Genomic DNA, 23,867 nt, shown 5'->3' with positions numbered 1-23,867 from the left:
CTGAGAGCATCACGCCACTGAAATAGAGAAAAGGTCGTCGTGATCTCACATGACTGTGTGTGTGTGTGTGTGTGTGTGTGTGTGTGTGTGTGTGTGTGTGTGTGGATATAAATAATCCTCAGCAAACACAGTTTACTAAACACAAAGGTCATCTGTGTGTATCAGTGTGGACTGATGCACACCATTCAAGCATCCTACACACACACACACACACACACACACACACACACACACACACACACACACACACACACACACACACACATGCCACTTCATTAGGAATAAATAAACACCAGAAAACATCCAGTGAGCGGCAGTCCTGTGGGCATCTCGTTTCAAAATAAAACACTCCATTTCAGCCTTGCTAACAAAGGCTAGCAACACGATTAGCCAGTAAAGCCGTTAGCTCACCTCTTCAGGGCGTGGCCGGGTGGGTGGGTGTATCAGGTGGAACTCTTCTCAGGTGTTCTTCTGAAGATCCGGTCAGGTTTGCTGCTGTGTGTTCCTTCTGTTTTCTGTTTCTGATAGTTTGTACCTGTGTGGTTTCCAGAGATCCATCAGGGCTCACAAATGGGTGGGCGTGTCTAAAGTACCTGGCTGTCGCAGTGCACTGTGGGAGGTGTAGTTGGTATGATCTGTAAAATCGTACAGAGACTCAGTACCTGACTTCCTTGTGCAGTAGGAGCTCAGTGGTTCAGTATTAGCTAGTACTGGACTAGAAGGTTGGCAGTTCAAGCCCTGTCATCGCCACTGTTGGGCCCCTAAACAAGGACCTATACTATTTTTATATTCATTTATATATTATTTTATATTTTTATATTATTTTTATATTCATGTATATATTTGTAATATATTTTATATATTTATTTATAGATTTTTTAAGTATTTGTATATTTATTTATTGTTGTTATATTATTTTTATATTCATTTATAGGTTTTTATATTATTTGTGTATTTATTTATATACATTTATATTATTGTTATATTTATTTATATATTTTTAGATTTTTTTTATTTACATTTTCAGCATTTAGGATACACTTTTATCCAAAGCGACTTACAGTACTGTATACAGTCTAGGCAATTGAGGGTCAAGGGCCTTGCTCAAGGGCCCAACAGTGGCAACCTGGCAGTGATGGGGCTTGAACCAGCAAGCTTTTTGGTTACTAGTCCAGTAGCTTAACCGCTAGGCTACAGCTGCCCTCTACTGGAACTGATCAGCACGTTACATCGCATTAGATCACATTTTAACAATTAGATTTAAATGAAGTGGCAGTGATAGCTTAGTGGTTAAGGTACTGGACTAGTAATCAGAAGATTGCCGGTTCAAGCCCCACCCCAAGTTGCCACTGTTGGGCCCCTGAGCCCTGAGCAAGGCCCTTAACCCTCAGTTGCTCATAATTGTGTTCAGTCATAATTGTAAGTCGCTTTGGATAAAGGTTAGAGTAATGATAATGACTTTCATCCAGCTTCAACAGCATTAAATAATCTAATCCTGAGGATTTATAAAGTAAATAAAGCGTTTTAATGTAACCGCTGCGGTTCTCTTACACACCAATGTGATCAGTATAACATGTGGCTGGAGCGCCATCTAGAGGAAAACAGAGAGAGAGAGAGAGAGAGAGAGAGAGAGAGAGACGAGAGAGAGAGACGAGATTTGAACAGACAGGAGCCGGGCGATTTTACTCACTCACTTTCTTAAGTGCTTATCCAATCAGGGTCGCGGGGGGTGCTGGAGCCTATCCCAGCTTTTCAATGGGCACCAGTCAATCACAGGGCAGACACACACCCACCCATTCACCCATTCACCTATAGGGCAATTCAGTGTCTCCAATTAACCTGACACGGGGAGAACAAGCAAACTCCACACAGAAAGGACCCAGACCGCCCCGCCTGGGGATCAAACCCAGGACCTTCTTGCTGTGAGGCAACAGTGCTACCCACTTAGCCACGGTGCCACCCGATGATTTTTATTTATAGATTGTTTTATTATTTTTATATTTATTTATAGATTTTTAATATATTTAATAGTTATTTATAGATTGTTTTATTTCTATATTTATCTATAGATTTTTAATATATTGTATATAGTTATTTATAGATTGTTTTATTATTTCTATTTATCTGTAGATTTTTAATATATTTAATATATTTATTTATATACTTATTATTTTTATATTTATCTATAGATTTTTAATATATTTTATATATTTATTTATAGATTGTTTTATTATTTCTATATTTATCTATAGATTTCTAATATATTAAATATATTTATTTTTTTGATTTTCTATTATTTCTATATTTATCTATAGATTTTTAATATATTTTATATATTTATTTATAGATTTTATATTATTTCGATATTTATCTATAGATTTTTAATATATTTTATATATTTATTTATAGATTTTTTGTTATTTCTATATTTATCTATAAATTTTTAATATATTTTATATTTATTTATAGATTTTTTATTATTTCAATATTTATCTACAGATTTTTAATATATATAATATATTTATTTATAGATTATTTTAATATTTCTATATTTATCTATAGATTTTTAATATATTTAATATATTTATTTATAGATTGTTTTATTATTTCTATATTCATCTACATATTTTTAATATATTTAATAAATGTATTTATAAATTTTTTATTATTTCTATATTTATCTATAGATTTTTAATAGATTTTTAATATATTTATTTATAGATTGTTTTATTATTTCTATATTTATCTATAGATTTTTAATATATTTTATATATTTAAATATAGATTATTTTATTTCTATATTTATCTATAGATTTTTTATATTTTATATAGATTGTTTTATTATTTCTATATTTATTTATAGATTTTTAATATATTTTATATATTTATTTATAGATTGTTTTATTATTTCTTTATTTATTTATAGATTTATAATATATTTTATATATTTATTTATAGATTACTTTATTTCTATATTTATCTATAGATTTTTTATATTTTATATAGATTGTTTTACTATTTCTATATTTATTTATAGATTTTTAATACATTTAATATATTTATTTATAGATTGTTTTATTATTTCTTTTTTATGTATAGATTTTTAATATATTTAATATATTTATTTATAGATTGTTTTATTATTTCTTTTTTATGTATAGATTTTTAATATATTTAATATATTTATTTATAGATTGTTTTATTATTTCTATATTCATCAATAAATTTTTTATATATTTAATATATTTATTTATAGATTGTTTTATTATTTTTATATTTATCTATAGATTTTTTAAATAAAACCACAGTCGTATCACAGTTATCAGCGTTACTTTATTCTTACATTCATAAATTTTAACAACAGGAAAATAAAATAGAAAAAAAGCCGATATTTAATATTTAAGTCACATTTTGAAAGCCACGAGCGCTGGGACGGATCCTGAGGTAGAACAGAGACGACTCGTCGCTCGTAAACACTTTGGCGCGGCGGTGCGGGTTTGTGAACGCACCACAGACTTCAGAGGTTCAGATTGTAAGAAGCAAAAGTTGCATAATTTATGTGCACAGAGACGTGAGAGACGTGAGACGTGAGACGTGAGAGACGTGAGAGACGTGAGAGACGTGAGACGTGAGAGACGTGAGAGACGTGAGACGTGAGAGACGTGAGAGACGTGAGAGACGTGAGGCGTGAGAGACGTGAGGCGTGAGACGTGAGAGACGTGAGACGTGAGACGTGAGAGACGTGAGACGTGAGAGACGTGAGACGTGAGAGACGTGAGAGACGTGAGACGTGAGAGACGTGAGAGACGTGAGACGTGAGAGACGTGAGAGACGTGAGAGACGTGAGAGACGTGAGAGACGTGAGACGTGAGAGACGTGAGACGTGTGAGACGTGAGAGACGTGAGAGACGTGAGACGTGAGAGACGTGAGACGTGAGAGACGTGAGAGACGTGAGAGACGTGAGACGTGAGAGACGTGAGAGACGTGAGACGTGTGAGACGTGTGAGACGTGAGAGACGTGAGAGACGTGAGGCGTGAGAGACGTGAGAGACGTGAGAGACGTGAGACGTGAGAGACGTGAGACGTGAGAGACGTGAGAGACGTGTGAGACGTGAGAGACGTGAGAGACGTGAGACGTGAGAGACGTGAGAGACGTGAGAGACGTGAGACGTGAGAGACGTGAGAGACGTGAGAGACGTGAGGCGTGAGAGACGTGAGACGTGAGACGTGAGACGTGAGAGACGTGAGACGTGAGACGTGAGAGACGTGAGACGTGAGAGACGTGAGACGTGAGAGACGTGAGAGACGTGTGAGACGTGAGAGACGTGAGAGACGTGAGAGACGTGAGACGTGAGAGACGTGAGAGACGTGAGAGACGTGAGAGACGTGAGACGTGAGGCGTGAGAGACGTGAGACGTGAGAGACGTGAGACGTGAGAGACGTGAGACGTGAGAGACGTGAGAGACGTGAGGCGTGAGAGACGTGAGAGACGTGAGACGTGAGAGACGTGAGAGACGTGAGACGTGAGAGACGTGAGACGTGAGAGACGTGAGGCGTGAGAGACGTGAGAGACGTGAGACGTGAGAGACGTGAGACGTGAGAGACGTGAGAGACGTGAGAGACGTGAGACGTGAGAGACGTGAGAGACGTGAGACGTGAGAGACGTGAGAGACGTGAGAGACGTGAGACGTGAGAGACGTGAGAGACGTTCTGGGTCGTAATGCAGGTTCTTCACTTCAGTTTTTCTTCGTTAGCGACGCTCTTCATTCAGAATTAGCTGACCGCTCAGCTAGTCCGGTTAGCTACGTACAGAACTTCAGCCGAAACACGACTCCACAGATTCCGTTTCTCCTGACGTACGGAAAAACGTTTACGATACGTTTCTTCAATATCGGCACGGCTAACGAGCTAAACACGCTAGCTAGGTGCCGTTTTCAGTCCGGAGAAGAAGCTCAAACAATAAATAATCTCACAGCATCCAGACCTGATTTTTTCTCTTTCATATTAATACAGACAAACAAAAAAAGCTAAACTAATAAAAGAAACGATGCTAGGTAGCTTCTTTGTGCCTTAAAAACAAAAACGAACGGATATTTCATCAACGCTAGCGACCAAAACGTCGAAAAGTCAATATATTAATATTAGCATTCATCACGTTTCAACCTTTTTCCACGTTATAGCGTCCCAATATCGTTCCATCTGTCACACCAACCTGCTACAACTCAATCACGGCGGCTACGTCACGAAAGCTAGCTTACGTTTCCAGTTGGGACCGGTTAACGCTAAACAAGCGCTAGTTCACCCGGTTCGTCAGCTTCATTCCCAGATACGGAAAAATAAAAACATCAGGAATGTTTTAGCTGTTAATAAATGTAGCAAAATCGTCACTAAGCACTGAAAACAATCGTCAGGTAGCGATACTAGCATATTAGCCACGTTTAGCTAACTTTCCGTAAAGCTAAAATCAGCATCGGGCGGAAAACAGCCAGCGGAAATGACGGCGTAGCACAAAATAGCAGTGTGAGCAGCTAGTTTACAAACAGTTAGCAGAATGTTAGCTTAGCATAAACTTCATGACTTTTGTCGCTAATTAGCCGATCGGCTAGTTAGTTGTTCCTTCATTTGCGTTTACATTCAAATTAGCACCGAAACTCTTCAGGATCCGACTGTTCAGAATCTGAGAGCTCGTTAATGCTAGTTTTCGAAAGACAGCGTAAAGCTATGTTCACGCTAGCTCCTTAGCAGCAACGTACATGCTTAGCTTTGTAGATTCTAGCGGGATTTGAACAATTTAGAGCTTCCTGTTAGCAAAACAGATTTTAAGATTAGCGTATCAGGCGTCCGAACACTCTCGGGCGTGCAGTCTACGTTCCAGTAGTCCTCTAGCTTCCAGTGTAAGATTAGGATTAGCAGCAGCGTTCAGATTAGCAGCAGCGTTCAGGCTGAAGGATTGTCCGCGTTAGCAATCCCACATGAATCAGCACATTTAGAACCGTTCCAGTTTCAGTCCACGCAGTTTCTCGCCGGTCAGGCCGCGTGTGACGTTTAGCATGATTAGCATGATAAAAACGTCAGAATCGGCCGATCGAAGCTCGACAGAAACCGCGTAAAGTTGCATTCCAAGGATTAGCGGAAACACATCCATCATCGGTGGGTCGTGAGGCTTTCGCTAGGGAAAGTCCGTCTCTTTGGGCGTTAGCATTCTTAGCAGTTCTTTGGTGAGCGCTACACAAGACACGAGTAGTGAGACAGAAAACCCTGAGATCGTTTCTACATCCGCGAGGACATAGCGGGGGGGGGGGGGGGGGGGGTAGCATTCGGCAGGGGAGCAGCATCTGACCGAGGGTCTCCCGGCGGTTAAATGTGGCGTCCGGTGAGGAAGTACAGCGGTCTGTCCTCGCTGCAGTTGGCCGTCTGGAACTCGTCTCGGAGGCGGAACTGCCACTCGTCCTCCAGCTCCAGACGGACGATGATCTGCCGCAGGGAACTCCGGTCCTGAGAGACCACGCAGAGCGTCGCGCCTGCCAACACACAACAGAGGGGGGCTCAAAAAGAGTGGTCAGACGTGTGTTAATCAGTCCTGTGTTAATCAGTGTTGTGTTAATCAGAGCCATGTTAATCAGTGTTGTGTTAATCAGTGCTGTGTTAACTAGTGCCCTGTGTTAACTAGAGTCCTGTTAATCAGAGTGCTGTGTAAATCAGTGCTGTGTTAATTAGAGTCCTGTGTTAATCAGCCTTGAGTTAATTACAGTTCTGTGTTAATCATAAACCTGTGTTAATCAGTGCTGTGTTAACTAGAGTCCTGTGTTAATCAGCCTTGAGTTAATTAGAGTCCTGTGTTAATCAGAGTTCTGTGTAAGAGTCCTGTGTTAATCAGAGTCCTGTGTTAGTCCTGTGTTAACTAGAGCCCTGTGTTAATTAGAGTTCTGTGTTCATCAGAAACCTGTGTTAATCAGTGCTGTGTTAACTAGAGTCATGTTTCAATCAGTGCTGTGTTAACCAGAGTCCTGTGTTAATCAGAGTGCTGTGTAAATCAGTGGTGTTAATTAGAGTTCTGTGTTAATCAGAGTCCTGTGTTAATCAGAGCCATGTGTTAACTAGTGCCCTGTGTTAGCTAGTGTCCTGTGTTAACTAGAGTCCTGTGTTAATCAGAGTGCTGTGTAAATCAGTGCTGTGTTAATTAGAGTCCTGTGTTAATCAGCCTTGAGTTAATTAGAGTCCTGTGTTAATCATAAACCTGTGTTAATCAGTGCTGTGTTAACTAGAGTCCTGTGTTAATCAGCCTTGAGTTAATTAGAGTCCTGTGTTAATCAGAGTTCTGTGTAAGAGTCCTGTGTTAATCAGATCTGTGTTAATCAGAGTCCTGTGTTAGTCCTGTGTTAACAAGAGCCCTGTGTTAATTAGAGCCATGTGTTAACTAGTGCCCTGTGTTAGCTAGTGTCCTGTGTTAACTAGAGTCCTGTGTTAATCAGAGTGCTGTGTAAATCAGTGCTGTGTTAATTAGAGTCCTGTGTTAATCAGCCTTGAGTTAATTAGAGTCCTGTGTTAATCATAAACCTGTGTTAATCAGTGCTGTGTTAACTAGAGTCCTGTGTTAATCAGCCTTGAGTTAATTAGAGTCCTGTGTTAATCAGAGTTCTGTGTAAGAGTCCTGTGTTAATCAGATCTGTGTTAATCAGAGTCCTGTGTTAGTCCTGTGTTAACAAGAGCCCTGTGTTAATTAGAGTTCTGTGTTCATCAGAAACCTGTGTTAATCAGTGCTGTGTTAATCAGAAACCTGTGTTAACTAGAATCATGTGTTAATCAGTTCTGTGTTAATCAGAGTCCTGTGTTAGTCCTGTGTTAACAAGAGCCCTGTGTTAATTAGAGTTCTGTGTTCATCAGAAACCTGTGTTAATCAGTGCTGTGTTAATCAGAAACCTGTGTTAACTAGAATCATGTGTTAATCAGTTCTGTGTTAATCAGCCCTGTGTTAATCAGAGCTCCAGTTTAATAAGAGTCCTGTGTTAACTCAGGTAAACTAAATGTTAACCTCACCTTTCAGAAAGCGGAACTTCTTGAGGAATCCAGAAACCACGAAGGAGTCGCACAGGTAGAGGAGCAGACCGCTGAACAGGACGCCGCCGTGGTCCAGATTCACCGAGTGAGGTCGCGAGCTCATGTAACACACCGATAACTGCACACACACACACACACACACACACACATTAGTGTTAATCACTTCAGGTGTACATGCTAAATACTTGCTAAATCATGTAGAGTGTGTGGTGATTGTGTGTGTGTGATCATGTAGAGTGTGTGGTGATTGTGTGCGTGTGATCATGTAGAGTGTGTGGTGATTGTGTGTGATCATGTAGAGTGTGTGGTGATTGTGTGTGTATGATCATGTAGAGTGTGTGGTGATTGTGTGTGTGTGTGTGTGTGATCATGTAGAGTGTGTGGTGATTGTGTGTGTGATCATGTAGAGTGTGTTGATTGTGTATGTGTGATCATGTAGAGTGTGGTGATTGTGTGTGTGTGATCATGTAGAGTGTGCGGTGATTGTGTGTGTGTGATCATGTAGAGTGTGTGGTGATTGTGTCTGTGTGTAATCATGTAGAGTGTGTGGTGATTGTGTGTGTGTGTGTGTGTGTAATCAATCATGTAGAGTGTGTGGTGATTGTGTGTGTGTGTGTGTGTGTAATCAATCATGTAGAGTGTGTGGTGATTGTGTGTGTGTGATCATGTAGAGTGTGGTGATTGTGTGCGTGTGATCATGTAGAGTGTGTGGTGATTGTGTGTGTGTGTGTGTGTGTGATCATGTAGAGTGTGCGGTGATTGTGTGTGTGTGATCATGTAGAGTGTGTGGTGATTGTGTGTGTGTGTGATCATGTAGAGTGTGTGGTGATTGTGTGTGTGATCATGTAGAGTGTGTGGTGATTGTGTGTGTGTGATCATGTAGAGTGTGCGGTGATTGTGTGCGTGTGATCATGTAGAGTGTGTGGTGATTGTGTGTGATCATGTAGAGTGTGTGGTGATTGTGTGTGTGTAATCAATCATGTAGAGTGTGTGGTGATTGTGTGTGTGTGTGATCATGTAGAGTGTGTGGTGATTGTGTGTGTGTGATCATGTAGAGTGTGCGGTGATTGTGTGTGTGTGATCATGTAGAGTGTGTGGTGATTGTGTGTGTGATCATGTAGAGTGTGTTGATTGTGTGTGTGTGATCATGTAGAGTGTGGTGATTGTGTGCGTGTGATCATGTAGAGTGTGTGGTGATTGTGTGTGCGTGTGTGTGATCATGTAGAGTGTGTGGTGATTGTGTGTGTGTGATCATGTAGAGTGTGTGGTGATTGTGTGTGTGTAATCATGTAGAGTGTGTGGTGATTGTGTGTGTGTGATCATGTAGAGTGTGTGGTGATTGTGTGTGTGTGATCATGTAGAGTGTGTGGTGATTGTGTGTGTGATCATCTAGAGTGTGTGGTGATTGTGTGTGTGTAATCATGTAGAGTGTGTGGTGATTGTGTGTGTGTGATCATGTAGAGTGTGTGGTGATTGTGTGTGTGTAATCATGTAGAGTGTGTGGTGATTGTGTGTGTGTGATCATGTAGAGTGTGTGGTGATTGTGTGTGTGTGTGATCATGTAGAGTGTGTGGTGATTGTGTGTGTGTGATCATGTAGAGTGTGTGGTGATTGTGTCTGTGTGTAATCATGTAGAGTGTGTGGTGATTGTGTGTGTGTGATCATGTAGAGTGTGTGGTGATTGTGTGTGTGTGTGATCATGTAGAGTGTGTGGTGATTGTGTGTGTGTGTGTGTGTGTGTGTGTGTGATCATGTAGAGTGTGTGGTGATTGTGTGTGTGTGATCATGTAGAGTGTGCGGTGATTGTGTGTGTGTGTGATCATGTAGAGTGTGTGGTGATTGTGTGTGTGTGATCATGTAGAGTGTGCGGTGATTGTGTGTGTGTGATCATGTAGAGTGTGTGGTGATTGTGTGTGTGTGTGATCATGTAGAGTGTGTGGTGATTGTGTGTGTGTGATCATGTAGAGTGTGTGGTGATTGTGTGTGTGATCATGTAGAGTGTGTGGTGATTGTGTGTGTGTAATCATGTAGAGTGTGTGGTGATTGTGTGTGTGTAATCATGTAGAGTGTGTGGTGATTGTGTGTGTGTGATCATGTAGAGTGTGTGGTGATTGTGTGTGTGATCATGTAGAGTGTGTGGTGATTGTGTGTGTGTGATCATGTAGAGTGTGTGGTGATTGTGTGTGTGATCATGTAGAGTGTGTGGTGATTGTGTGTGTGTGATCATGTAGAGTGTGTGGTGATTGTGTGTGTGTAATCATGTAGAGTGTGTGGTGATTGTGTGTGTGTGATCATGTAGAGTGTGTGGTGATTGTGTGTGTGATCATGTAGAGTGTGTGGTGATTGTGTGTGTGTAATCATGTAGAGTGTGTGGTGATTGTGTGTGTGTGATCATGTAGAGTGTGTGGTGATTGTGTGTGTGTGATCATGTAGAGTGTGTGGTGATTGTGTGTGTGTGTGATCATGTAGAGTGTGTGGTGATTGTGTGTGTGTAATCATGTAGAGTGTGTGGTGATTGTGTGTGTGTGATCATGTAGAGTGTGTGGTGATTGTGTGTGTGTGTGATCATGTAGAGTGTGTGGTGATTGTGTGTGTGTGATCATGTAGAGTGTGTGGTGATTGTGTCTGTGTGTAATCATGTAGAGTGTGTGGTGATTGTGTGTGTGTGATCATGTAGAGTGTGTGGTGATTGTGTGTGTGTGTGTGATCATGTAGAGTGTGTGGTGATTGTGTGTGTGTGTGATCATGTAGAGTGTGTGGTGATTGTGTGTGTGTGATCATGTAGAGTGTGGTGATTGTGTGTGTGTGATCATGTAGAGTGTGTGGTGATTGTGTGTGTGTGATCATGTAGAGCGCGTGTGGTGATTGTGTGTGTGTGATCATGTAGAGTGTGTGGTGATTGTGTGTGTGTAATCATGTAGAGCGCGTGTGGTGACTGACCTGAGGACCGAGGTCGAGGTAGGTGTCGATGGCGAGGACCGGGCGGGTGTGGTTGTGCACGGCGTGAGGAAACAGGTGTGTGCTGCAGCGCTGAAGGAACCTCTCCAGCAGGAGCTGAGCCGGGGCGTCCAGCAGGGGGCACTCACTGTCCGGCGCACACACGAACTGGGAGCTGGGCACCGGGGACAGCGTCTCCATCGCCTACGCACACACACACAAAGGATTATTTTTAGTCCACGCCTGGCAACCAAGCACGCGGGTATGGCGTGTTACCCACAAACCCTTGCTGTTCAAAAGTATGTGGACGGCCAGGACTCACCGTGAGTTTGGGTTTGATGGGGGCGCGTTTGTGGCCGCCGGTGGGAATGTGCTTCTTCATGATGCTAAAGCGGTTGAAGCGGCACAACAGCAAACCGCTGCTGTTCACCCTCAGGTTAAAGTCCACCTCCTCACACGTGTACCTACACACACACACACACACACACACACACACACACACACTCGTTAAGTATTCCTGTGTGGAGTATTCCACACTCTACATGATCACACACACAGTCACTGTTTTCCTGTAGCACCAGTTCTCACCGGTTAAGGTCGTACTGGACGTTCTGCGTGAGGTCCACGTTCAGCAGAATGAAGTCGTGAAGGTGGCATCGGCTGAACGGGGCACCCAGAGGTGATGATGCCATCTTACTGTTCCACTTTCTCAATCCACAGGCGGCGTAGTAGGGCAGGGCCGGAGTCGACTCCATGTGCAGGAGTACCTGCTTCAGACTGACGTTACACACCTCCACCGAACTACAGCGGGAGCGGGATGGGGAAAAAGAACCGTTACACATACATCCACCTTAAATCATACATCCATCCATCTTAAATCATAAATACATCTATTCATCCATCCACCCATCCACCTTAAACCATCCATCCATCCACCTTACATCATGCATTCATCCGCCCACCTTAAATCATCCATCCACACATCCACCTTAAACCATCCATCCATCCACCTTACATCATGCATTCATCCGCCCACCTTAAACCATCCATCTATACATCTATCTTAAACAATCCATCCACCTTAAATCATTCATCCATCCACCTTAAATCATGCATGCATTTGTCCACCTTAAACCATCCATCTATTCATCAATCCATCTTAAATAATCCATCCACCTTAAATCATTCATCCATGAACATTAACTCATCCATCCATCCACCTTAAACCATCTATCCATCCATCCACCTTAAATCATCCATCCATCCATCCACCTTCCCCCTTAAACCATTCATTCACACATCCACCTTAAATGATCCGTCCATTCACCCACCTTAAATTGTCCATGTACCTTAAATCGTTCATTCATCCATCCACCTTAAATCATCCATCCATCCATCCATCTATCCACCTTAAATCACCCATCCATCCATCCACCTTAAATCATCCATCCATACATCCATCCACCTTAAATCTAGCATCCATCCATCCACCTTAAACCATCCATCCATCCATCCATCCACCTTAAACCATCCATCCACCCCTCCACCTTAACCCCCTGACCCCCCCCCCCCCCGTACCCGTCAGAGTTCTGGATGTGGGAGTTCCAGAGGACACAGGAATCATCCATGATGATGATGAAGGGCCAGACGTTCTGTCTCTGGAGGTTCTGCTCCTCCTGTCTGTTCCTCTCCAGCTCCAGGTTATGATAGGAGAGTTCCTTAATCATGAACCGAGCGGCTCCTGTTGAAGCACACACACAATGTTAATGATCCAGTAATGAACCAGTGTGGAACTGGATATGACCAAACTGGGAGGAATTTCGGGTCTCTTACCGACTCCGGAGTTGTTGAAGATGGAGGGCAGGACCAGCAGGATGTGATTGGGCCAGAACTTCCTGTAGAGAGCCATCTCGTGCTGCTTCACCACCAGGATGTGAAGGTGTGGCGCCCCCTCCAGGGCATGGTGCAGGTTCAGCAGACCCAGATCCTGCCGGCCCGTCGTCGGGGTGAAGATGGGACTTCTGACGCAGTCCTGAGGTGCAAAGAAACCCATCACGATATATTTAATATAACTAACATTATCTACACTGTAGAGCCAAAAGTATATGGACACCTGACCATTATTGATTCTATCAAGTGAGTCATTCAAGTGAATCGATTCACAATGAATCAAATGTTTTTCTATCATTGTGATATGGATCAGTGATTCATTCATTCATTCACTGGTCAGGGTCACAGTGCTTGGGAAGCTGCATCAAGATGGGTAAACCTGTCCACAGTCGAGCAAGCTTTATATCACTACAGGCTTGTAGGGCGTGGCACAACTAAAATGTGTCGCTGATGACATGGACAGAGGTCACATGATCAGTGTACAAGAGTCTTTCCTACATGTTAGTATTTAAGACTGTGGTGATGTGAAGCTTGCTCGACCGTGGACAGTGTCCCAGTTTAAAACCAGGGCATGTGTGTGTACCTGGTCGGAGAGGAACGGGAGCGTCATGCTCTCCAGCTGACGCCCCTGCTGGCTGAAGGTGAAGTGATGCTCCTTGTGTTTGGGGATGACGAAGTGCAGCTGGACCTCCTCACCCAGCATGGAGGAGCAGAAGGAGAAGGAGTGGACGGTGCAGTCCGACAGCTGATGGACACACAAACACATGAACACACAGGTCAGAACATGTAAACACACAACACACAAACACACACGTCACAACATGTAAACACAACACACAAACACAACACACGTCACAACACATAAACACAAACACAACACACAAACACATTACAACAAATACACATCACAACACGTAAACACACAACACGTAAACAACATGTAAACAAACAACATGTAAACACAAAACATGTAAACAACATGTAAACACACATGTAAACACACATGTAAACACAAAACATGTCAACAACATGTAAACACACAACACAAACACACATGTAAACAACATGTAAACAACATGCAAACACAAAACATGTAAACAACACGTAAACACACAACATGTAAACACAACATGTAAACACATGTAAACACACATGTAAACACAAAACACGTAAACAACATGTAAACACACAACACACAACCACACATGTAAACACAACATGTAAACAACATGTAAACACAAAACATGTAAACAACATGTAAACACACAACATGTAAACACATGTAAACACAAAACATGTAAACAACATGTAAACACACAACATGTAAACACATGTAAACACAAAACGTAAACACACATGTAAACACAAAACACGTAAACAACATGTAAACACACAACACACAAACACACATGTAAACACAACATGTAAACACAAAACATGTAAACAACATGTAAACACAACATGTAAACACATGTAAACACAAAACATGTAAACAACATGTAAACACACATGTAAACATGTAAACACACAACATGTAAACACACAAACACATTACAACAAACACACATCACAACATGTAAACAAACAACACGTAAACACACAACACGTAAACACAACACACAACATGTAAACACACAACATGTAAACACACAACATGTAAACACAACATGTAAACACAACATGTAAACACAACACGTAAACACATGTAAACACACAACACGTAAACAACATGTCAACACACATGTAAACACAACATGTAAACAAACAACACGTAAACACACAACACGTAAACAACATGTAAACACACAACACGTAAACACACAACACGTAAACAACATGTAAACACACAACACACAAACACAACATGTAAACACACAAACATACACACACAGGTCACAACATGTAAACACAAACACACACACACACAGGTCACAACATGTAAACACACAAACACAACATGTAAACACACTTTACAAACACAACACAAACACAACACACACATCAGAACATGTAAACACACAACACGTAAACACACACTTCATAAACACAACACATACACACGTCACAACATGTAAACACACAACACGTAAACACAACACACACCACAACATGTAAACACAACACACACATCACAACATGTAAACACACAACACGTAAACACAACACACATTACAACATGTAAGCACAACACGTAAACAACACACATCACAACACGTAAACACACCACAAACATCACAACATGTAAACACACAACACGTAAACACAACACACATCACAACACGTAAACACAACACACACATCACATGTAAACACACAACACATAAACAACACACATCACAACACGTAAACACAACACACACATCACAACATGTAAACAACACACATCACAACACGTAAACACACCACACACATCACAACATGTAAACACACAACACGTAAACACAACACACATCACAACACGTAAACACACCACACACATCACAACATGTAAACACAACACGTAAACACAACACACATCACAACACGTAAACACAACACGGAAAACACAACACACACATCACAACATGTAAACACAACACTTAAACACAACACACATCACAACACGTAAACACAACACACACATCACAACATGTAAACACAACACGTAAACACAACACACATTACAACACGTAAACACACAACACGTAAACACAACACACATCACAACACGTAAACACAACACGTAAACACAACACACATCACAACACGTAAACACACAACACGTAAACACAACACACATCACAACACGTAAACACACAACACGTAAACACAACACACATCACAACACGTAAACACAACACGTAAACACAACACACATCACAACACGTAAACACACAACACGTAAACACAACACACATCACAACACGTAAACACAACACACACATCACAACATGAAAGCACAACACGTAAACACAACACACATTACAACATGTAAACACACAACACGTAAACACAACACACATCACAACACGTAAACACAACACACATCACAACACGTAAACACAACACACACATCACAACATGTAAACACACAACACGTAAACACAACACACATCACAACACGTAAACACAACACACACATCACAACATGAAAGCACAACACGTAAACACAACACACACATCACAACATGTAAACACACAACACGTAAACACAACACACATCACAACACGTAAACACAACACACATCACAACACGTAAACACAACACACACATCACAACATGTAAACACACAACACGTAAACACAACACACATCACAACACGTAAACACAACACATACATCACAACATGTAAACACACAACACGTAAACACAACACACATCACAACATGAAAGCACAACACGTAAACACAACACACACATCACAACATGAAAGCACAACACGTAAACACAACACACACATCACAACATGTAAACACACAACACGTAAATACACACCACAACACACACATCACAACATGTAAACACACAACACGTAAATACACACCACAACACACAAACACAACACACTTCACGACACACATCGCAACAAGCAAACAAACAAACACAACACAAGGTGAGACTGCGCTGAAAGTATGTAGACACCTGACTGAAAAACTGTCTGGCTTTTCACCAGATTTTGGATCATGTCTGTGGGAATTTGTATCTAGTCAGTCAAGAGCATGTTTGTAACATCGGGCTCTCATGGTTTGTAATTAATGATACGATTTATTGCAAAGATTGGGGGGGGGGGTGGCCTTCCCCAAACTGTTGGCACATAATGATAAGCATAGAATTTGTTTCATACAGTGCAATGTATTGGCTGAAATGTCTGAACCTGGTAATTAAAAGTGGCGTCCACATACTTTTGGTTGTGTACAAGTGTGTGTACGGGTGTGACTCACGGGGCGGGCGGGGCCGGGCTTGCTGTAATGGTGGCACTGCTCGCAGTGGTGAAATGCATTGTGGGCAGCGAACATGCTGAGTCTGATGGAGACGGTGTTCCACTTCCTCTCAGCGTCCTCATCACAATCCTCCTGTTTCAGTCCTGAACACACACACACACACACACACACACACACATACACACACACTCTTCAGAACCACGCCCTCTCTCGGGTCACAAACACGTTTCGATTGGTTCACTGTGAGCGTAATACAGGGTGTTAGGACCCTGCAGCAACCTGCTATACAGGTGTCCACACTGCTAAACATAGCGGTGGGAGCTAAACTTAGCAGTGGGAGCTAAACTTAGCAGTGATAGCTAAACTTAGCAGTGGTAGCTAATCTTAGCAGTGAGAGGAACATAGCTCCACTCACCGCTCACACTCAGCTGCTTCCTGCCTGAAAACACCTCACTGCAGCGCCTGAACCGGGGGTCACGCGGATTGTGGTTGAAGGTCTTCTTCTGCATTTCCTCCAGGTCAGGCCACGCCAGGCCGCTGGACACCGGAACGTCCAGGTCATCAGGGACGACTTCTATAAAACCAGGCGCAGTCAACAAAAGAGTAATTAGCAACATAAACGGATTAGCATACTGGCCTGTGGCTACATCCGAGGAAGGGAGGACCGGAGGGGGAAAAACAGCTTTGTTGCTGCAATAGTTACTCCTACTGGTAAGCACAGTGACTGCAATAGTGACTCCTACTGGTCAGCACAGTGACTGCAATAGTGACTCCTACAGGCCAGCACAGTGACTGCAATAGTGACTCCTACAGGCCAGCACAGTGACTGCAATAGTGACTCCTACAGACTAGCACAGTGACTGCAATAGTGACTCCTACAGACTAGCACAGTGACTGCAATAGTGACTCCTACTGGTCAGCACAGTGACTGCAATAGTGACTCCTAAAGGCCAGCAGTGACCGCAATAGTGACTCTTACAGGTCAGCACAGTGACTGCAATAGTGACTCCTAAAGGCCAGCACAGTGATCGCAATAGTGACTCTTACAGGCCAGCACAGTGACTGCAATAGTGACTCCTAAAGGCCAGCAGTGACCGCAATAGTGACTCTTACAGGTCAGCACAGTGACTGCAATAGTGACTCCTAAAGGCCAGCAGTGTCCACAATAGTGACTCTTACAGGCCAGCACAGTGACTGCAATAGTGACTCCTAAAGGCCAGCACAGTGACCGCAATAGTGACTCTTACAGGCCAGCACAGTGACTGCAATAGTGATTCCTACAGGCCAGCACAGTGACTGCAATAGTGACTCCTAAAGGCCAGCAGTGATCGCAATAGTGACTCTTACAGGTCAGCACAGTGACTGCAATAGTGACTCCTAAAGGCCAGCAGTGACCGCAATAGTGACTCTTACAGGCCAGCACAGTGACTGCAATAGTGACTCCTAAAGGCCAGCAGTGACCGCAATAGTGACTCTTACAGGTCAGCACAGTGACTGCAATAGTGACTCCTACAGGCCAGCACAGTAACTGCAATAGTGACTGCTACTGGTAAGCACAGTGACTGCAATAGTGACTCCTACAGGTCAGCACAGTGACTGCAATAGTGACTCCTACAGGCCAGCACAGTGACTGCAATAGTGACTCCTACAGGCCAGCACAGTGACTGCAATAGTGACTCCTACTGGTCAGCACAGTGACTGCAATAGTGACTTCTACAGGTCAGCACAGTGACTGCAATAGTGACTCCTATAGGCCAGCACAGTGACTGCAATAGTGACTCCTACTGGTCAGCACAGTGACTGCAATAGTGACTTTTAAAGGCCAGCACAGTGACTGCAATAGTGACTCCTACAGGCCAGCACAGTGACTGCAATAGTGACTTCTACAGGCCAGCACAGTGACTGCAATAGTGACTCCTACAGGCCAGCACAGTGACTGCAATAGTGACTCCTACAGACTAGCACAGTGACTGCAATAGTGACTCCTAAAGGCCAGCAGTGACCGCAATAGTGACTCCTACAGACTAGCACAGTGACTGCAATAGTGACTCCTAAAGGCCAGCAGTGACCGCAATAGTGACTCTTACAGGCCAGCACAGTGACTGCAATAGTGACTCCTACAGGCCAGCACAGTAACTGCAATAGTGACTCCTACTGGTAAGCACAGTGACTGCAATAGTGACTCCTACAGGCCAGCACAGTGACTGCAATAGTGACTCCTACAGGCCAGCACAGTAACTGCAATAGTGACTCCTACTGGTAAGCACAGTGACTGCAATAGTGACTCCTACAGGCCAGCACAGTGACTGCAATAGTGACTCCTACAGGCCAGCACAGTGACTGCAATAGTGACTTCTACAGGCCAGCACAGTGGCAATAGTGACTCCTACTGGTCAGCACAGTGACTGCAATAGTGACTTCTACAGGTCAGCACAGTGACTGCAATAGTGACTCCTACAGGCCAGCACAGTGACTGCAATAGTGACTCCTACTGGTCAGCACAGTGACTGCAATAGTGACTCCTACGGACCAGCACAGTGACTGCAATAGTGACTCCTACTGGTCAGCACAGTGACTGCAATAGTGACTTCTAAAGGCCAGCACAGTGACTGCAATAGTGACTCCTACAGGCCAGCACAGTGACTGCAATAGTGACTCCTACAGGTCAGCACAGTGACTGCAATAGTGACTCCTACAGGCCAGCACAGTGACTGCAACTGGTCAGCACAGTGACTGCAATAGTGACTCCTACGGACCAGCACAGTGACTGCAATAGTGACTCCTACGGACCAGCACAGTGACTGCAATAGTGCGTTCTCTTCACTGGCTTCCTGTAGCTGCACGCATTCAGTTTAAAACACTGACGCTCGCCTACAAAGCCAAAAATGGAGCAGCCCCAAGCTACCTTCGGGGTCTAATCAAACCCCGCTCTGTACCACGCAACCTCCGAGCCTCTAGTCTCGCTCGACTTGAGCCTCCATCCAGGACTAGAGGAAGACAAGCATCAAGACTGTTCTCTGTTCTAGCGCCCAAATGGTGGAACGAACTTCCTCTGTCTGTCCGAACATCTGAGTCTCTTGCTGTCTTCAAAAAACGATTAAAAACCTTCATCACCTTTTTACTAAACACTTAAGCTGACTTGTAGTTATTTACTAACAATCTTTTCCATTTAAAAAAAAAAAAAAAAAAAAAAAAAAAAAAAAAGGCCACTTTGGTTCTAACAGGTTTTAGCAGATTTGTGTTCTTCGACTGTTGTTTACCAAAACTTGAGAAATGAAATGTTCACTATGGAAGCACTTCTGTAAGTCGCTCTGGATAAGAGCGTCTGCTAAATGCTGAAAATGTAAATGTAAATAGTGACTTCTACAGGCCAGCACAGTGACCGCAATAGTGACTCCTACAGGCCAGCACAGTGACTGCAATAGTGACTCCTACTGGTCAGCACAGTGACTGCAATAGTGACTCCTACAGGCCAGCACAGTGACTGCAATAGTGACTTCTACAGGCCAGCACAGTGACGGCAATAGTGACTCCTACAGGCCAGCACAGTGACTGCAATAGTGACTCCTACAGGCCAGCACAGTGACTGCAATAGTGACTTCTACAGGCCAGCACAGTGACGGCAATAGTGACTCCTACTGGTCAGCACAGTGACTGCAATAGTGACTCCTACTGGTCAGCACAGTGACGGCAATAGTGACTCCTACAGGCCAGCACAGTGACTGCAATAGTGACTCCTACTGGTCAGCACAGTGACTGCAATAGTGACTCCTAAAGGCCAGCACAGTGATCGCAATAGTGACTCTTACAGGCCAGCACAGTGACTGCAATAGTGACTCCTAAAGGCCAGCAGTGACCGCAATAGTGACTCTTACAGGTCAGCACAGTGACTGCAATAGTGACTCCTAAAGGCCAGCAGTGTCCACAATAGTGACTCTTACAGGCCAGCACAGTGACTGCAATAGTGACTCCTAAAGGCCAGCACAGTGACCGCAATAGTGACTCTTACAGGCCAGCACAGTGACTGCAATAGTGATTCCTACAGGCCAGCACAGTGACTGCAATAGTGACTCCTAAAGGCCAGCAGTGATCGCAATAGTGACTCTTACAGGTCAGCACAGTGACTGCAATAGTGACTCCTAAAGGCCAGCAGTGACCGCAATAGTGACTCTTACAGGCCAGCACAGTGACTGCAATAGTGACTCCTAAAGGCCAGCAGTGACCGCAATAGTGACTCTTACAGGTCAGCACAGTGACTGCAATAGTGACTCCTACAGGCCAGCACAGTAACTGCAATAGTGACTGCTACTGGTAAGCACAGTGACTGCAATAGTGACTCCTACAGGTCAGCACAGTGACTGCAATAGTGACTCCTACAGGCCAGCACAGTGACTGCAATAGTGACTCCTACAGGCCAGCACAGTGACTGCAATAGTGACTCCTACTGGTCAGCACAGTGACTGCAATAGTGACTTCTACAGGTCAGCACAGTGACTGCAATAGTGACTCCTATAGGCCAGCACAGTGACTGCAATAGTGACTCCTACTGGTCAGCACAGTGACTGCAATAGTGACTTTTAAAGGCCAGCACAGTGACTGCAATAGTGACTCCTACAGGCCAGCACAGTGACTGCAATAGTGACTTCTACAGGCCAGCACAGTGACTGCAATAGTGACTCCTACAGGCCAGCACAGTGACTGCAATAGTGACTCCTACAGACTAGCACAGTGACTGCAATAGTGACTCCTAAAGGCCAGCAGTGACCGCAATAGTGACTCCTACAGACTAGCACAGTGACTGCAATAGTGACTCCTAAAGGCCAGCAGTGACCGCAATAGTGACTCTTACAGGCCAGCACAGTGACTGCAATAGTGACTCCTACAGGCCAGCACAGTAACTGCAATAGTGACTCCTACTGGTAAGCACAGTGACTGCAATAGTGACTCCTACAGGCCAGCACAGTGACTGCAATAGTGACTCCTACAGGCCAGCACAGTAACTGCAATAGTGACTCCTACTGGTAAGCACAGTGACTGCAATAGTGACTCCTACAGGCCAGCACAGTGACTGCAATAGTGACTCCTACAGGCCAGCACAGTGACTGCAATAGTGACTTCTACAGGCCAGCACAGTGGCAATAGTGACTCCTACTGGTCAGCACAGTGACTGCAATAGTGACTTCTACAGGTCAGCACAGTGACTGCAATAGTGACTCCTACAGGCCAGCACAGTGACTGCAATAGTGACTCCTACTGGTCAGCACAGTGACTGCAATAGTGACCTCTACAGGTCAGCACAGTGACTGCAATAGTGACTCCTACGGACCAGCACAGTGACTGCAATAGTGACTCCTACTGGTCAGCACAGTGACTGCAATAGTGACTTCTAAAGGCCAGCACAGTGACTGCAATAGTGACTCCTACAGGCCAGCACAGTGACTGCAATAGTGACTCCTACAGGTCAGCACAGTGACTGCAATAGTGACTCCTACAGGCCAGCACAGTGACTGCAACTGGTCAGCACAGTGACTGCAATAGTGACTCCTACGGACCAGCACAGTGACTGCAATAGTGACTCCTACGGACCAGCACAGTGACTGCAATAGTGCGTTCTCTTCACTGGCTTCCTGTAGCTGCACGCATTCAGTTTAAAACACTGACGCTCGCCTACAAAGCCAAAAATGGAGCAGCCCCAAGCTACCTTCGGGGTCTAATCAAACCCCGCTCTGTACCACGCAACCTCCGAGCCTCTAGTCTCGCTCGACTTGAGCCTCCATCCAGGACTAGAGGAAGACAAGCATCAAGACTGTTCTCTGTTCTAGCGCCCAAATGGTGGAACGAACTTCCTCTGTCTGTCCGAACATCTGAGTCTCTTGCTGTCTTCAAAAAACGATTAAAAACCTTCATCACCTTTTTACTAAACACTTAAGCTGACTTGTAGTTATTTACTAACAATCTTTTCCATTTAAAAAAAAAAAAAAAAAAAAAAAAAAAAAAAAAAAAAAGGCCACTTTGGTTCTAACAGGTTTTAGCAGATTTGTGTTCTTCGACTGTTGTTTACCAAAACTTGAGAAATGAAATGTTCACTATGGAAGCACTTCTGTAAGTCGCTCTGGATAAGAGCGTCTGCTAAATGCTGAAAATGTAAATGTAAATAGTGACTTCTACAGGCCAGCACAGTGACCGCAATAGTGACTCCTACTGGTCAGCACAGTGACTGCAATAGTGACTCCTACAGGCCAGCACAGTGACTGCAATAGTGACTTCTACAGGCCAGCACAGTGACGGCAATAGTGACTCCTACAGGCCAGCACAGTGACTGCAATAGTGACTCCTACAGGCCAGCACAGTGACTGCAATAGTGACTTCTACAGGCCAGCACAGTGACGGCAATAGTGACTCCTACTGGTCAGCACAGTGACTGCAATAGTGACTCCTACTGGTCAGCACAGTGACGGCAATAGTGACTCCTACAGGCCAGCACAGTGACTGCAATAGTGACTCCTACTGGTCAGCACAGTGACTGCAATAGTGACTCCTACAGGCCAGCACAGTGACTGCAATAGTGACTCCTACTGGTCAGCACAGTGACTGCAATAGTGACTTCTACAGGTAAGCACAGTGACTGCAATAGTGACTCCTACTGGTCAGCACAGTGACTGCAATAGTGACTCCTACAGGCCAGCACAGTGACTGCAATAGTGACTCCTACTGGTCAGCACAGTGACTGCAATAGTGACTCCTACTGGTCAGCACAGTGATTGCAATAGTGACTTCTACTGGTCAGCACAGTGACTGCAATAGTGACTTCTACAGGTCAGCACAGTAACTGCAATAGTAACTCCTACTGGTCAGCACAGTGACTGCAATAGTGACTCCTACTGGTCAGCACAGTGACTGCAATAGTGACTCCTACGGACCAGCACAGTGACTGCAATAGTGACTTCTAAAGGCCAGCACAGTGACTGCAATAGTGACTCCTACTGGTCAGCACAGTGATTGCAATAGTGACTTCTACTGGTCAGCACAGTGACTGCAATAGTGACTTCTACAGGTCAGC

At 43.7% G+C, this 23,867-nt stretch overlaps 1 protein-coding gene across 2 annotated transcripts in view; it reads right to left on the bottom strand.

Moving 5' to 3' along the window:
• Positions 1 to 3,313: 3,313 nt before the first annotated feature.
• Positions 3,314 to 23,867, bottom strand: part of greb1l (GREB1 like retinoic acid receptor coactivator) — a 77,537-nt gene continuing 56,983 nt past the window's right edge. For both annotated transcript variants that reach the window (XM_062994549.1, XM_062994550.1), the window contains exons 25-34: positions 17,223 to 17,381; positions 16,808 to 16,950; positions 13,470 to 13,631; positions 12,830 to 13,028; positions 12,575 to 12,737; positions 11,585 to 11,797; positions 11,319 to 11,460; positions 11,000 to 11,200; positions 8,039 to 8,177; positions 3,314 to 6,522 (exon numbers count right to left, since the gene is read on the bottom strand). In XM_062994549.1, the coding sequence (XP_062850619.1) occupies positions 6,359 to 6,522; positions 8,039 to 8,177; positions 11,000 to 11,200; positions 11,319 to 11,460; positions 11,585 to 11,797; positions 12,575 to 12,737; positions 12,830 to 13,028; positions 13,470 to 13,631; positions 16,808 to 16,950; positions 17,223 to 17,381 (1,685 nt within the window). In that variant the 3' untranslated portion in view covers positions 3,314 to 6,358. The remainder of the gene's footprint in view (positions 6,523 to 8,038; positions 8,178 to 10,999; positions 11,201 to 11,318; positions 11,461 to 11,584; positions 11,798 to 12,574; positions 12,738 to 12,829; positions 13,029 to 13,469; positions 13,632 to 16,807; positions 16,951 to 17,222; positions 17,382 to 23,867) is intronic.

This window comes from Trichomycterus rosablanca, chromosome 4 (genome assembly GCF_030014385.1).
Source record: "Trichomycterus rosablanca isolate fTriRos1 chromosome 4, fTriRos1.hap1, whole genome shotgun sequence".
Classification (NCBI taxonomy): domain Eukaryota; kingdom Metazoa; phylum Chordata; class Actinopteri; order Siluriformes; family Trichomycteridae; genus Trichomycterus; species Trichomycterus rosablanca.
This window is presented reverse-complemented; position numbering and strand designations above follow the sequence as displayed.